The sequence below is a fragment of the Cherax quadricarinatus genome, chromosome 17, assembly GCF_038502225.1.
Source record: "Cherax quadricarinatus isolate ZL_2023a chromosome 17, ASM3850222v1, whole genome shotgun sequence".
NCBI classification, from domain to species: domain Eukaryota; kingdom Metazoa; phylum Arthropoda; class Malacostraca; order Decapoda; family Parastacidae; genus Cherax; species Cherax quadricarinatus.
This window is the reverse complement of record NC_091308.1, coordinates 27,977,442-27,995,227: the sequence shown is the minus strand read 5'-3', so window position 1 is coordinate 27,995,227 and position 17,786 is coordinate 27,977,442. Positions and strand designations below refer to the sequence as shown.

General features: G+C 37.7%; 1 protein-coding gene across 3 annotated transcripts in view; it reads right to left on the bottom strand.

The window, feature by feature from the left end:
• Positions 1 to 11,813: 11,813 nt before the first annotated feature.
• Positions 11,814 to 17,786, bottom strand: part of LOC128686355 (allene oxide synthase-lipoxygenase protein) — a 180,351-nt gene continuing 174,378 nt past the window's right edge. For all 3 annotated transcript variants that reach the window (XM_053773199.2, XM_053773194.2, XM_053773195.2), the window contains exons 11-12: positions 16,949 to 17,112; positions 11,814 to 13,887 (exon numbers count right to left, since the gene is read on the bottom strand). In XM_053773199.2, the coding sequence (XP_053629174.1) occupies positions 13,773 to 13,887; positions 16,949 to 17,112 (279 nt within the window). In that variant the 3' untranslated portion in view covers positions 11,814 to 13,772. The remainder of the gene's footprint in view (positions 13,888 to 16,948; positions 17,113 to 17,786) is intronic.

Genomic DNA, 17,786 nt, shown 5'->3' with positions numbered 1-17,786 from the left:
CCCAAAATGCCTAGCCATGCTAGGCGTTCTAGTGGTACACTCTGTAATCATTATTTAACTACATGTAAACCACACAACAACCAAATTCTGTAAATTCAACATTGTAATCTTTATAGAGAATAAACTTTGAATTTGAATTTGAATTTGAATTGAACAAGTAGTTAATACGTGGATAATACATTTGTGGAAAATTGCATTTATCTGAATGTAACTCATTATATACATAACAGAAAATGATAACAAAGACAATTATTATGTATCAGAGTTACATAGACAAGTAGGAATTTGGGACACCTAGGTCGCAAAAATGTCCCCCTTCGATACTACCACTGTCATATCCACAAGTTGCTCTGGACCTATTAATTAAATGAAATATACATACACCAGGAATACTGGTAAATATATAAATTTGTGGACTGTATATTAAAAATTAAAGAATAATTATAGATATACACAATTACATAACAGTAAGAAAATATATCTTAATATCACTCACCAATTTGACTGGAGAGTAATGTGTATCATACTCAGAAAACCTCACTCTAATTAAATCTATGAAAATAATGCTGGCCAGAATTACACATAAATCTAGAGAGCTTATCTGAGGTTCCTGGAACTTTCTTGTCCAGTCGTCTGATATCTCAAGTTATGCAGGAATGCACATCCACCAATTTCGCCTCCTATTTGAGAGGTGTCAACACAATTTTAACCTCTAGAGCACGAAAAATTCTTTCCATTACACTAACATTCTATTCAATTCAAAACCAAGATGGTGAGTCCCGTCTGCGCAGACGCAGGCTTTCTGTTTTCTATGACATAAATATTATTAAATACAGTATGGCCATCTATTTACATATAAATACTGAATTTCTGGAAAATATATACAGTATTTTCTACAACATTGACAGCTGGTGGATAACACATGGATAGCAGGTGAATAATGGATAACACAGTGATAGCAGGTGGATAACACATGGATAGCAGGTGAATAGCATGTGGATAGCAGGTGGGTAACACATTGATAGGTAGATAACGTGTGAATAGCAGGTGGATAACACGTGGATAGCAAGTGCATAACACATGAATAGCAGGTGGGGAACACATTAATAGCAAGTGGATAACATTAGGGTAACAGGTGGATAGCAAGTACTATAGGCATCTCCCACAGGGATATCTATAGTGCTTGACAATTTTTCTTTATTTTCTTTTATTTTGACCATCCCCCCCCCTCTGAAAAAAGAATGCTGCAACTTCCTGTAATTCTTTTTCACCCTGAAATGTGTTATTTATCAGTTCTTGAAAGACTGTGATACAACACAAACTGCTCTACACACTATTTGAAAGGAACCAGAAGGTACAGATCCTGCAAACCTTGGGAATTAAGCCATGGTAGTTACAACCCATAAAAAAGAATAAATGCCAGGAAACCGAAAAAACTGACAGGTAATGACAAAACTACTCCACCTCAGAGCCTTGTCAGGGTGTAGGCATAGTCAGTGGCCTTCTGCTCCAGAATAGCAGATATTAGTGCCCATACCTAGCAAGGGCCAGTAGGCCTTCTGCAGTGCTCTTTATGTTCTTAAGTAAAGCTCCCCAAGAGACAAGCAATGCTTGTTTCCAGTTAACGATGTGTGAATACACGTTGAAGTATGTGAATGCTGCATGCGTTGTATGTCATCCATCCATTCTGGTTGTGATTCTTTTATGTAAGCAAGCCAACTTGAGAATTAGATAATACACTTAAAGAACACAAATATGCATGAAAAATAGTTGATAAGGAACACATTTTTTCTTCACATTCATACATCATGAACTGGAAACAAACATCTTATTTGAGAAGAAAACAATAAACACAGGTTTCGGCTGCTGTCGTCCACCTCATCAACACCATGGAACAAAACAGAAATGTATATTTTGTTTGAATCTATTGCAGAAACTCTTGGATCAACAAATTCTGCATAGTGCCACAGCTTGATAACTCTTCCCTTTGACTTCATCTCTGACCAGCATCATTTGATATTACCCAAAATGGCACATAATCCACCTCCCCTTCCCAGTGTGCCTGACATACCACTATTCATATGTGCTTAGTGTTCTTGATAAAAGGCTCCAGTGGGTGTAACATTTTAATAAATGGTTTCTTCTATAAAAGTCTTTTTTTTTTACCATCTTCTGTCAGTACAAAGTCATTCACTGACAATGTTACTCAAGTACTATTTATTCATCATGGTATGATGCTCATTATCTTCACCACATAAAATAAATGAAGTTGGTACAGAAACAGTTATATATTTACTATATATATTTTTTATTTCAAGAGCAACACTTTGGTTATAAAAAATAGAATCCATACTGTTAAGGATAATGCATTATCCAGAGGATTGCAGTAGAATTTATTAATGCAATATATTAAATATAATTGTAAATAGTGACAATACAAATTTAAAGCCTCATACTACATTACATAGAAATACAATTTTCTAAGCTTCAGGATTTGACAAGCTGTTTTCTTTAAAAAAAAAAAAAAGTCTCACTAGAGTATTCAATCTCTACACTATTCTATTAAGTTTAGAAGCACTAATGCTTCTAAACTTAATAGAAAAAATCATCACTCTCACTTTAAAATATCTTACCATTACATCTTACTGTGGATTTTTGGATAATATAATCTGTTTAGCTTTTGTTTTTAACCACACCAGCCATCTCCCACCAAGCAGGGCAACAGAAACAAAAGGAAACATATTCATCATCATTCATTTAACAGCTATCTTGCCTGAAGTGTGCAGGCATCAGAATTCCAACGAACCACCGAACTGCAAAATCCTCACCTCTCCTTCACAGTGTATGCACAAACCCACAAGCAGGACTTAAGTCTGGTTAATCATATACCCTCAATCTCATTATAAATGTTACCTTGCTCACACTTCAACAGCACATAAAGCCATAAATATCACTTGTCTACTCTGATCTAACATGATCACACAAGCCTACTGGATGTGCAAGCCCCTAACACACTGAACCTCCAAAACCTAATTTACTCCTATCTTCCAGACTTTCCTAGGACAAACCTATACGTACATCCCTCTCAGAGTTATACACCCTTTTGGTCAACCTATCCTTGTCCATCCTCTTTAAATAACCAAACCACCTTAAAAATTCCTCCTTCACCATCAAAATTATACTTTTAGAAACCCCACACCATCTTTTAATTCCTACAAACCAAATTCTCTGTACAGTGGATCCTCGTTAACGCCGTTAATCCGTTCCAGAGAGCTAGCTGGAAATAAATGGTATAAAATACCGACACAATGGAAATATAAACACATATGCAGTATAATGTGATCCTTTACTGACAACGTTTCGCCCACACAGTGGGCTTTTTCAAGTCACAAACAGATCTACCTGGGGTGGAAGGTATGCGAGTATTTATAGTCAGGTTCAAAATGCTGTGGTCAGGTGGAGAATGCTGCATCTGATGATCTACCGAGTGGGGTTATAGAGTAAAATCTTGGGTAGCTTGGAAGGGAGCAACCCCAGACCTGCCAGAATGTACGGCCTGCCAAAAACTCACAAGCCTGGTATCCCATTGAGGCCCATATTTTCGGGAATAGGCAGTGCTCCCCACCAACTCTCAGGAATTCTCGTAAAACACCTCTCTAAACTCTTGGGCACTATCAGTCTAGCACATCTCAAACACTCGGGTGATCTTCTCGATTGCATTCGCAACATCAACATCAGGAACAAGAAACTTTCCAGCCTTGATGCAACTTCCCTATTCACCAAAGTACCTACGACACAAGCCATCAATCTCTTGCGCAGGAAAATTGATGATTCACTTTGATCTTCCTATTCCAGCCAGCGATTTCATCGACCTTGTTGAACTATGTGTTGGCTTTACGTGTTTCTCTTTCGAAAATCACCTCTTTCAGCAGACTTTTGGACTACCCATGGGTTTGCCATTCAGTGCCATCCTGGCGAACATATACATGGAACATCTGGAAGCCAAGCGTTTCTCCACCATTATTCCTTCGTCTGTCACCTGGCTCTGTTATGTTGACGACATTCTCCTCATAATTCCCAGACGCTTCAACGTTCAAGTTCTCCAAGACAAGCTCAACCGGGTCGAGCCCTCAATCCAGTTCACACTTGAAGAAGAAGTCGACAACACTCTTCCTTTCCTTGATGTTCTTCTCTGCAAAGCTGACCATGAACTTCGTTTTAAAGTCTATCGAAAACCCACCAACCAAAACGATCTTCTCCACTTCTACTCTCACCACGACACCAAAATTAAACATGGTGTAATTATAGGTTTCTTCCTGTGCGCACTCAGAATCTGCAGCAAGAATGCACTATAATTGAACAAGTATTTTCTAAACTCCACTATCCTCGTCACTTCATCAGAGACTGCAGATGACGGGCATTAAACATCTTCAACACACCCAGAGAAGACACTGCGGAGAAGAGATACATAGTCCTCCCCACCAACTCCATTGCCAAACACTTTTCCAACATCTTTTCCAATACCTCATTCCAAGTATCTACCTCCACAACCACGACCATCAAGGACATTACCAGTAATAGACAGGACAAGCTTCCATCCTCTGCAGGGGTATACATAATCCCTTGTAATGACTGCAGTAAATTATACGTGGGCGAAACATCAAGAGACCTCCAAACACGTATTTCAGAACACCAATACACAAGCAGGTCTGACGATACAAGGAATGCCTGTGTACAACACCGTAATTCACACAACGATTTAATAAACTACAGAAACTCAAGACTTATCGCCAGAGAAGACAACACTCAATACCGAAGAATCCTGGAATCATCGCTTATCTCTATGACCAACAACTTCAACCAGAACAATGGCTTCTATAACATAGCTGAATCACTTACCAAGAAACTTCTTCATTGCTATCCCACATAAGAGCATAGGAATGGAGGAACACTGCAGAAGGTCTGCTCACAAACTTATCCAATCTCCCTTCCAAGCTACCCAAGATTTTAGACTCCATAACCCCACTCGGTAGATCATCAGATGCAGAATTCTCCACCTGACCTCAGCATTCTGAACCTGACTATAAATACTCGCGTACCTTCCACTCCAGGTAGATCTGTTTGTGACTTGAAAAAGCCCACTGTGTGGGCAAAACGTTGTCAATAAAGGATCACATTATACTGCATATGTGTTTATATTTCCAGAGAGCTAGCCTTTAACCGAATTAATTTTCCCCATAAGAAATAATGGAAATCCAATTAATCCGTTCCAGATACCCAAAAGTATTAAACAAAATAATTTTTTTACATGAAATATACATTTCCCTACACAGAAAACAATGATACATGCCGAATCAAACAATAACATCACATTTACCTTTATTGTGGACTTATTGATGAGTGATGAGACAGGAGGAGGGCAGAGGATGAAGGTGTTCTATTGTTTGGAAGGGAAATCCCCCTTTCATAAAGATTTCAGGTAACAAGTCCTCTTCTGGCTTGTGTCCTGGGAGTGCCTTTTCCTCCTGAGTAATGTAGGTCCTGTTTGGCATTTTCTTCCTATACAGGCCTGTTTCGTCACAATTGAACACTTGGGGGTTTTAATTTTTCAGCCTCTATGTACCCCTTAAAGTCCTGCACATATTTTTCAGCCGCTTTTTTGTCAGAACTGGCAGACTCACCGTGCCTTATCATACCATACCACCATCACAACCACTACCACCCTCTACTACCACCATTGCTACCACCCTCTACCATTACCCTCTACCACCATCACAATTGCTACCACCCTCTACCACCATCACAATTGCTACCACCCTCTACCACCATCACACTTGCTACCACCCTCTACCACGATCACAATTGCTACCACCCTCTACCACCATCACAATTGCTACCACCCTCTACCACCATCACTCCCCCCCTCCACCACCATCACAATTGCTACCACCCTCTACCACCATCACTATCACCCTCTACCACCATCACAATCACTACCATCCTCTACCACCCTCTACCACCATCACTACCACCCTCTACCTCCATCACTACCACCCTCTACCACCATCACTACTACCCTCTACCACCATCACAATTGCTACCACCCTCTACCACCATCACAGTCAGTACCACCCTCTACCACCATCACTACCACCTTCTACCACCATCACTACCACCCTTTACCACCATCACTACCACCACCACTTTCATATTTTTCTACAAACTTTTTCTTAAATTATATGTGTTTCTCACATTCTTTAACATAGGGCTGGCACTAGAAGCTTTCTTGGGGCCCATGGTAGCTTACTTAGCAGTTACAAGCACCAAAAACAATGGAATAATACAAAATATATTGCATGTACTTGCAGAATCATCCTCACTGGCTTTGTAAACAATGGCATACTGGCTGGTACACAGAGTGAGTGGCCGGGCCCGCTCAGGCTGCCGTGCCGACACGTTCTGGACGAAAACTCCTAACCAAGTTTTTAGGTGTTATCCGAGCCAATTTTTTCATGCCAAAGTGAAGCATTATCTGATTCTGGCGCTATCCGAGCCAGGTGTTAACCGAGGGTCCACTGTATATTGTTTCCACCTTGCATTGCTCTCAAACGTGATATCACCACTGCCTCTAGCTTCTAACCCATGAATCACACCAATATAAAGTTGCTGGTGTCACTATACTCTGGCAACACTATACTCTGGCACAATTGCCTTTTTGTCTTCATTTACAAACTTTCTATGGATGTCTGAACGCTCCACCCACCCTTTTCTCCTCCTCGTCTACTCTATGGTTGACTTCATCTTTCACTGACCCATCTTCCAGCATGTCCACTCCTAAATATCTAAATACATTTACTTCCTGCATTCTCCCTCCCTCTAATCTGATATTCAGTCTTTCATCGCCTAGATTTTTTTTGCTACTCTCATCACCTTGCATTTTTCTGTGTTTACTTTTAACTTCCTTCTTCTACACAGTTTTCCACAACTTCACTTCAGAACCTCCCATAAGAACTGTGACATCTGCTTCCTATCAAAGTCATTAACTTTTAATCCCATACCTATCTGCAACCCCTTCTATAATTATATTGAACATCCATAGTTATATATCCCTGTCAAAAGTCTATTTTTATATGAAAATAGTCACCTTCTCTCCTACATACTACTTTTCGTAACCTACTACCTGTCTTTAATATTTAATCACTAAAACAAACACACACACACACACAGGACTAGGAGCTGTGACTCGATCCCTGCAACCACAAATAGGTAAGAGTGAACACACACACGCACGCATGCACGTGCACACACACACACACACACACACACACACACACACACACACACACACACACACACACACACACACACACACACACACACACACACACACACACACACACACACACACACACACACACACACACACATACACACACACACACAAAGCCAGTAAATAGGTCAAATGTCTTTAACAGCAGTAACCATGTTAAAAAAAAAAAAAAACAGAAAATCTACTTCATAATATTATGTACAACAATTTAACATACATGTACTTCGCAATGTTTTAAAACAATACTTGACAATCATGGAAGGGGTGATGTAACAATCCATCAGACTTTACCACTTAGTTTCACAGTCTAGATACATATGAATAAATAAATAATGGCAATGATATAACATTTTAGATGGTAAACATAAATCTGCCATTTATAAGTGCACTTGGATTACCAATCCGAATGCAGATTACAATAATTCTCTCCACATACGTAAATTTCTTGCTGTGTCTCCTCTGAAGCACCAGCTCAACACACTAGACCAACCCTTAGACTTTGATACATAATATGTCACTTGTATACACAGAAAGTGAGCAATTAGTATTCCTCCGTCCCGAGACAGAATAACACTGTTACATTCTGGACTACACTAACTGAACTATGTAATTTGATCATGCAGTATTTTTGTATTATTTCAATCTTGAAAAAATCAATACATGTATAGGGAAATGACCCTACTTGGAGGGAGGGCTGCAGGGCCACCAGTGAAGGGCTCTTGATGGAAGGAGTTAGAGCTACCCTTATTTTCCTTAAATCAAACCTTTATTTCCTCTCATTACCAAGGTTCTGCATGACCAACAAAAGGATAGTAAATTACATAAATATAATTATTACAATAATGTGCAGTAGCAATAGTAATTCGTTGTGATTTTTTGAAGTGCAGACATGCACGCACGCACACTCTCTCACACTCACTCTTACTCAGATGTTCAAATTTTCAGTCACATAGGAAATTAAAAAAGTTAGCACCATATAGTACAGTAGTGCACCACCAGGCTCTTTTTGATGGTGTGTAGTTCCTTATCTTTTGCACTGTAAAAGGTTTTCTTATCAGTTTTCAAGTTTTCTTTTTAAATAATTTTGGGTACCTAAAACTAAAGGGTGTATCATATATTTTTGTTTCATCATCTAAGAACTCTGGGGAGTACACAGTATAAACAAAGTTCTCAAGATCATGGAATAGAACTCTAAATGTTACATTCATCATCGTGAATAATAGTGTACACAAAAACAAACATTTTGAATTGGAAATAATGATTCTTTGTAACATTTATATGTATGACTGTGTTAAGTGGAGATATTTTCTTGAATTTCAACATTAAATTTTATTACCTAAGTTAAACTAATTAAACCAAGAAGAAATTTATTTACATCATTCTTCTTGGGCCACACACAGGATGTTAATCACAAACAAAATAATGAATAAATAACCAAGATTGGGAAAGAGAATGCCCCATTGCTAAACCATACTCTTAAGCCTAGAACTCCCCATTAAATTTTAAGTGCTTAGATATGACAAGGTTTATTTGATGTTGGTGGACAAAGGCATCAATAATAATAGTTAATAAGTCATCAAGTGGGATCTCATAGTTACTACATGTACAGTGTATTATTATAATCTGGGGAGTGTCAAGCCCACCAGGGTCATATTGCACCTTGAGAATAGGGCAAAATCAGGTTTGATTTGAGGAAGGAGGGTAGCTCCAATTTCTTGAAGCAAGAACCTTTCACAATCATGAAGGTACACCTCAGTGATATGACATTGAAGACAGCCATACTGACCTTGCTCATAAAAGTTTTAACATATTAAATAAATCTTATGTCTTGTACTGTAATTAGACATGCTTGTGAGATTAATATGTCTGATAGCCACTGAACTTCGATAACTTGGGTGTAACATAGCCAATGGAACTAATAATATAAATTTTATTGGTTTTATTAAACAATACATCTAATGTAATAATAGGAATCGTTCATGGTTTTTCAATTAATTCAACCTTGCCCTTCAGTAACTGTTTTATTACAATCATAAAGATAATATAATAGTATCTTTATTTCTACAAGTACATGTACAAGGTATACAAGCCTAGCTGACATCAATGATACACTACTATATAGAAAGCTGCTTGTTATGCAGAGCCTTTCAGGCAAATTAGGTCAGTTTTGTCCCAGGATGCAACCCATACCAGTCGACTAACACCCTGGTACTCACTTTTTACTGATGGGTGAACATAGACAACCGGGAGCTGTTCTTAATTTTAGCGTTTATAGCTCACAAGATATTACTACAGGTCGACCATCACTAATCCAGCAATCAGTTATCCAGTACCATCAGTAATCTGGCACTAATTTTGGCTAGCATAATATCAAATTTCATTTACTGACTCAAATCATTATACTGACTCAAATTTCATCATTATACTTAATCAGAAATTGTGCAGATGGTTGTAAATCCACAGCAGCAAGCCAGTGGAGGAGAAAAAAGTAATGAAAATGAGGAAGATGTAGCAGAAAGCCTCTATTGATAAGTTAATTAAGCGTACTCTAACCTAACCACTCTAATCCGGCAAACTCACTAATCCGGCACACTACAGGTCCCAATGATGCCGGATTAGTGATGGCCGACCTGTACTTGTAATAATATTTAATTAGAATTGCTACTGTATTTGATTTATCTCTCATGGTAATGTGCAAATCTTTTATTACTCAAGATTCTTGTAATATTTTTAAAAAATTCTAGGTGCACTTATACGTAATTAAAAGTAGGCTGTTCAAACATACCTTGCATAGAGATAGATGCTGTATACAGATTTCACATGAATTAACACTGTACTGTGCACAAGTTTTATTTTTTGCCCCCAGACTAACCTAGCAATCAGGCCTAATTTTTTTTGTAACTACTGTATTTACATAGCATAATACTGCACAGCCTAATCTTTCTCAATCTATTTCAGGTCAGCCCAAATTTGGTTAGTATTACTTAACAATGAAATATATTAACTTTGTGGTAAGTCAGTGACAGGTTATAGCAAAAAATTAATAAATATTTTTTTCTTATACTAGGGCTTTTTTTATATATAAATTATGATTGTGCATAATATTTTGAAAATAATAGAATCTGAATTTTATTTCTGAAAGATATATGCAGTACATTACTGTACATAATTTTTCTATGTTGGAAGTAAAACGGTTTAAAGAAAAAAAAAATTGCCTGATAAGTATCATGTGTAACTGTTACCCTTGAAGCAGGTAAAAATAAGATTTTATGAAAAGGAAAATAATTCTGTATACAGGTCTCCCTCAACATTCACGTTTTCAACTTTCACGGGCTTCACACATTCACGAATTCCCAACCGCCAAATTCCCAGCCACCAAATTCCCAGTTGCCAAATCATATTTAAGTTTCCCGCCACCTGCGAGTCCCTACTACCCTCCCTCCGACCCCCACAACTGGCAGCCAGCCCTCCCACCACTCAGTGTGGTGAGTGTTTTGTTTGTTCATTATTTGCTATTAAACTACAGAATAAATAATGTAAACCCATTCATGACTGCATATTGGAATGGCTATTCAGACAGGTATTAGATGGTGACATCATGTGTTTACTCTTGAACACTGCAAAGAATTAAACATTTCTGCTACAGCTAATAATAACAATAGTAGTAATAATAATAATAATAATAATAATAATAATAATAATAATAATAATAATAATAATAATAACAATAATAATAATAATAAATATGATATAATTGAAGAAGGAAATTGTACAAAAATACGAGGGAGTGGTTGACACATAGTCAGTGTGACTTTGTTTATGCTGGAGTGAACATTAGTCTCCCTGCTCTTCCAAACATTTCACAATAATTCATTGTGTTTGGTGCTTGTAGATTGAGTGTGACTGGAGTGGTAGAGGCAGTGATTGAGGCAATGGTATTTAATAACATGCATGTTAATAATAATACATGTTGTTAATAATATGTACTATTATTATTTATAACATATATATTATTAAATACATACATGTTAATAATAATACATGTTATTAATAATAACATGTACTATTATTATTTATAACATATATGTTATTAAATACCACTGCCTCAACGCTGAATTATTGTGAAATGTTTGGAAGAGCAGGGAGACTAATGTTCACTCCAGCATAAACAAAGTCACACTGACGATGTGTCAACCACTCTCTCGTATTTTTGTACAATTTCCTTCTTCAATTATATCGTATTTATTATTATTATTATTATTATTATTATAACTATTGTTATTATTAGCAATAGCAGAAATGTTCGATTCTTTGCTGTGTTCAAGAGTAAACACATGATGTCACCGTCTAATACCTTTCCTAATAGCCATTCCAATATGCAGTCATGAATGGGTTTACATTATTTATTCTGTAGTTTAATAGCAAATAATGAACAAACAAAACACTCACCACACTGAGTGGTGGGAGGGCTGGCTGCCAGTTGTGGGGGTCGGAGGGAGGGTGGTAGGGACTCGCAGTGGTGGAGGCATTGGTGGAGTCTGTGGTATTTAATAACATACATGTTATTAAATAATATACGTTATTAAAGCATAACATGTATATATTTAGTACAATTTATGACGTTTTCATGTATTTTATGATTATTCATGGTTCAACAAGTTAAGCAAGCAGTATTGTAATATATTTCTCTACAATATATTGGGGCACCAAACATTCACGGTTTTTCAACATTCGCTAGGCTCTTGATCCCCTAACCCTCACGAATGTTGAGGGAGACCTGTATTTGGATTGTTAATATATTCATGGGAGTGCCAAACAGCACTTGTGGAATGGGGGGTAATTATGTTAGATCCAAGGAAGTGGAAGATAGCTCTAATTTCATGGATCAAGCAGCTTTTACCGACATAGAGCCACCTCTTTTGCAGGACTGGCTGTCTCCCACTGAGGTAGGGTGACCCCAAAAATGAAACGTTTTCACCATCATTCACTCTCTCACTGTCTTGCCAGAGGGGCATAGATATGACAATTCAGATGCCTTTCCAAAACAGCAAATATCCCCACTCCTCCTTTATAGTGCAGGCACTAATTCCCACCTGCAGTACTCAAGTCTGGCTAACCAGTTTCACCTGAATCCCTTCAGAAAATGTTACCTTGCTCACACCCCAATAGCTTGTCAGGTCCCAAAAACCATTTGCCATTTGCCTCCACTCACTCCAGTCTATATATTATATATTCGTTTTCTTGGTTTCATTTGATAGACTGGAAGACATATTACAGAAATAGAGATGATTTTGATTGGTTTCACAATGAAAAGGACCTTGAAATTGAGCAGCGGAAATGTTTGATTTGTGCCGATGTTCAAGAGTAAACAAATAATGTCATTGTCCAATAAGTGTCCACTAGCCATTCTAATATGCAGTCACGAATGGGATGACATTATTTATACAATTACAGTGGAACCTCAAAAATTGAACTGCTCCCAACACAACCAATTTTGTAAGTGTATTTTTGAGGGTCTGAAATGGACTAATCTAATTTACATTATTCCTGATGGGAATAAATTCATTTGGTAAAGGCACTCGAACAGCCTTCTGGACCGAAGAAAGTTCGATATTTGAGGTTCTACTGGATTACAATAATGCAGTAGTCTGCATAACAGTAAATCTTCTATTTTTTGTGTGAATAAAAATTCAAAATAGAAAGCAAGAGTAATATAAGAGGGGCTTGGAGACGTGACTGATGAACAGAGAAAATGTTATTTTAGTGCCAGGAATGTCTGCATTGTTCATTCTGGATCCTTTCTTGAAACTGGCTTCTTTTTTAATTTGCGTGAAATTGGCAAAATTGACAATTTCTGACCATTTTATTGGGTAGTTGAAATTGGTAAATGAGCAGTTTCTTGTACTCAATCGACAGAACAGATGGAGTTCTAATGAAATAGCTATGAGTTTGGTTGACTGGAACAATGGAATTGGCCAAAAGTAGGGCTCAAAGTGGGCAAAATTGCTGATGCGTAAATATTGCCGAAATCGCTAACTTTGCGAGAGCATAATTCCATAAGTTTTCAATCAAATTTCATACTTTTGGTGTCATTACCATCGGGAAAAGATTCTCTGTCATTTCATAAGAAAAAATATTTTTTTTTTTAAATTCTTCGACATTGAGGGCAAGTTTGTGAGCAGGGGTCTCGAGAGTCAAAGGGTTAAATCTAATGGAAGTACTGTGTCAAGTTTTTCAATAGATGTCACACATTTTTTTAATGCATGATTTCATCAAACATTATTCATCTGAAATTACACTAGAACTCAATTTCACAAGTTTACTTTCATTCATCTAATTGGTAATTATCAGAGTTCTGTGATTAGTTTCTGCACCACAGTATTCCAGTAGTCCTTGGAATCCACTACACACTGATGGAGCTGGCAAGAGTGGGTGTAATCTGCTACACACTGATGGAATTGGGAACAATTTCAGGGTCCAGCCATTCAAACTTCCAATCACGGTCAATGTTCCGTTTCTTCATATCTAAACTCAGCCGCTTCAAGTCCTTCTGGAATCTAAAATTATAAAATATTAAAAACATTAAACTATGCAGACACATTTACTTTTACTATGGTACATAACTTATATGTAACATGCTGTAATACATTTACCATGATCTTCAATTTCTTCATACACTACAGAAACTGTATAGGTGGAGATAAAGAGACTAATGGCAGTGAAGTACTTCACTAGTGCTACGAAAGCACACTTACACACCAGGAGCTGAGTCTCGACCCTTGCAACCACAATTAGGTGAGTACACACATGCAAGCACACTCATTCATGCACACATGCAAGCACACTCATACATACACACATGCGCAAGCACACACACACACATGCACACAGACACTCAGAAGTAAGTTTTTAAATACATGTTCATGTACTATTTAAAAGCCCACTAGTGCATTAACCCGTAAATGGTCCAAACGTGGGAGCACCAGTTCAACTGAGTGCCAGCTAGAGCAAAGAGCACAGCAAACACCTGGAATTCACTGATGTCATGTAGTATTAACACTCCCATTTTAAGAGGAAAGTGATGTTGATCCCGAGTTCAGTGGCTTTGAGGTGGATGTGGCCATAAGGCAGGCAGGCAGGCAGGCTGGCTGGCTGGCTGGCTGGCTGGCTGGCTGGCTGGCTGGCTGGCCGGCTGGCCGGCTGGCCGGCTGGCCGGCTGGCCGGCTGACCGGCTGGCCAACTGGCTCTACCTCCATCTGTTCGGCTGTATCTATGTCTATCTGTCTCTGTCTATCCCTGTCTACCTCTGTTTCACAGGGACACATAAATACAATTATACATAGTGTAAATTACCTAGGATAACCCAAAAAATCCAGACAAAGTTCTATACTGTGCTTGTAGATATAATGCGTATGCATGACTGGCAAATACGTATTTACACTTGCTGAGGAACCGGACGTGACGATGCAGTCGTGTGTAATACCTGTTGATCCACGAGTGGCTCTCTCTGAGACAGACAGAAAGACAAGCAGACAGAAATAGAGACAGATAATTAGAAACAGAGAGCTAGACAAACAGATAAACGGAGAGCTAGATGGACAGATGGAGAGCTACACAGACACAGACAGAAAGCTTGAAACACAGACAGATAGAAAGATAGAGAGAGACAGACATGTTTATATGTAACAGTGAAAATAAATAAAGCCAGGGCTGTTGATGCTCATCAAATGTCACCACTGCACTAACAGCAGTGGACTAACACTTGTCTTACATCATGCTTCAAGGGAACTTAGTATTATTATTATATACCCCTACATATCCAAAACATTGCTAAGACCTATAAATACTTTGTATATATTCCTAGACAATAGTAAATGACCAAGGCAGGTGTAAATGTTCACCTGTCAGTTTGTTTTTGACAATCTGAGTACAATTTCAGTACTGTACCTAATATTAGTGTCAGAACAAAGATTGGCTATGAAATCAAAAGAACTACTATAAATTGCAATTATCAGAACATAAAAATGATATAAAATAATATAAAAACAAGAAAAAAAGGTGTATCGGCAACACTTCTGTAAGCGGCAAGACTCGATGTTGCTGTCAGGTGAGCATCTAGTGCCAACTTCACGGCCTCATATCTCGGTAAGTACTGACCCCAAAAAAAACTTTTTATCTTATAACATTTAGAAAAATGCACTCTTTATTTCTTTTAAAAAAATTATTTTTTTTTTCAAAATATTCAGAGCAATGGCGAGAGAACATATATATGCGTTTGGACCATTTACAGGTTAAAGGTTCTTTCAGTAAGGACTTTCACTATCATTATTGTCTTTACTGCCACCTGTCAATGTTATGCCTCCATTCATTACTGTATATTTTATTTATATGAATATGCACAGTATGTATGTGTTAAAAAAAAAAAAAAGAGCTAGAGTGCCTACAACTGTCAATACAAGCAGACAACTGATTATCAGGGAAGTTCTGGGTTAAGGGGAGACTGAACTGAGAATTACTTTCAGATAAGGAATAATTAAATAGTATAATGAATTAGATTAAATTTTCCTCCTGTTTTTGCCACTAAATCAAAGCATCTATGTGATCAGATTGACACCCAAACATAAAACAAGAAATAAGCCATGAAACAGATTCTGAAAGCTGCCCTTTATATGGTGACCCTAAATCCAGAAGTATGCCATGAAGTTTACATTTCTTCCCTGAAGCTAGTTACTAGTGTTGCTTGCAGGAACATGGATGACAATTTGGTAAGCAAATGACTTTTATCTCCATGGGAAAGTGGAACAGACTTCTTCCTCTGTAAGCCATGCGTGTTACAAGAGGTGACTAAAATGCCAAGAGCAATGGGCTAGTAACCCCTTCTCCTGTATACATTACTAAAGTTAAAAAGAGAAAATTTTGCTTTTCTTTTTGAGTCACCTGCCTCGGTGGGATACGGCCAGTTTGCTGAAAGAAGTAGAAATGACTTTTATTTATTATTTGTCACTATTATTCTTTATTTCTAGGTAGTAGGTTGGTACTGGTCACATACCGGGCTGCAGGGGCGTTGACCCCCGGAACTCTCTCCAGGTAAACAGCAACTGCCCAAGGAGATACTACCATCCTGCCAAGTGAGTGTAAAACAGAAGCCTGTAATTGTTTTACATGATGGTAGGATTGCTGGTGTCTTTTTTCTGTCTCATAAACATGCAAGATTTCAGGTACATCTTGCTACTTCTGCTTACACTTAGGTCACACTATACATACATCTATAAGCATAAGTATACACACCCCTCTGGGTTTTCTTCTGTTTCCTTACTAGTTCTTGTTCTTATTTCCTCTTATCTCCATGGGGAAGTGTAACAGAATTCTTCCTCCATAAGCCATGCATGTCATAAGAGGCGACTAAAATGCCAGGAACAAGGGGCTAGTAACCCCTTCTCTTGTATACATTACTAAATTTAAAAAGAGAAACTTCATTTTTCTTTTAGGGCCCACTGCCTTGGTGGGATATGACTGGTTTGTTGAAAAAAAGAAAATTATTCTTTATCCACATTCAGTTGTAAATGCAGCAGAGCCTGGGCTAGGTGGCACCCTAGTGAGTGAAGCTCTCATACTTACTCTTCTGCTGCTTGTACTCCCACTGGGTCATACAGATACTGCATTTCAAAGTCTCCCAGGCTGTTCGTGCCTCTGCTGGAGAGTAACTTTGTGATGACCATAATATCTAAGGTCATCCTCTTGTTTGGCAGCAAATTCATAATTTCTTGCTCTGTGTAGTTTACCTGAAAAATATTTAAAATGTAAATTTTCAATTATTGTTTAGCATGGTCTCTAATTTCTTCATTTTACATTCCATGATGAAATTACTATTCAGTTCTGTTTACTTTTTTTATCTCTAGAATTTAGCTATATTTATCTGTTGGGCACTAAGGAAAGCTGGACCAAACTTATTTTCATGGCTAATCATTCCTAAATTCTAACACAGAAACACAGTCCTTAAAAAAAAGCTAAATAAATGAATACATTATATACAAATATATAATTAATTCTGGGGGGATAATATACAATGTGTGATTTACATTTTATAAATATTGTTAAGTACAAAGATAGCCACTAACATGCTCGAGCATTTCAGGCAGACTAATATTAAGGCTTACAGACTACTTAAAACAAGACATAGGTTATGGAGTGATGAATTTTAATTATTCATTATTTTACATTATTACAATAGTTCAGCATGTTCAGTTAAAGTTCCAGCCTGACAGTGTATAGACCAAGATTATGATGGACTTCTTCCACATGAGCTCTGGTTACCTCATTACTTGTTGTTGGCTAATGCAAAGAGACCCCACACAAAATGGATACCCAAAATATTACAGCTACATCATCTGCCTTTCTTCTGCTCCTTCAATACAAATAATCGAGGAATATTCTTGACCGACGAGATAATTCTGAG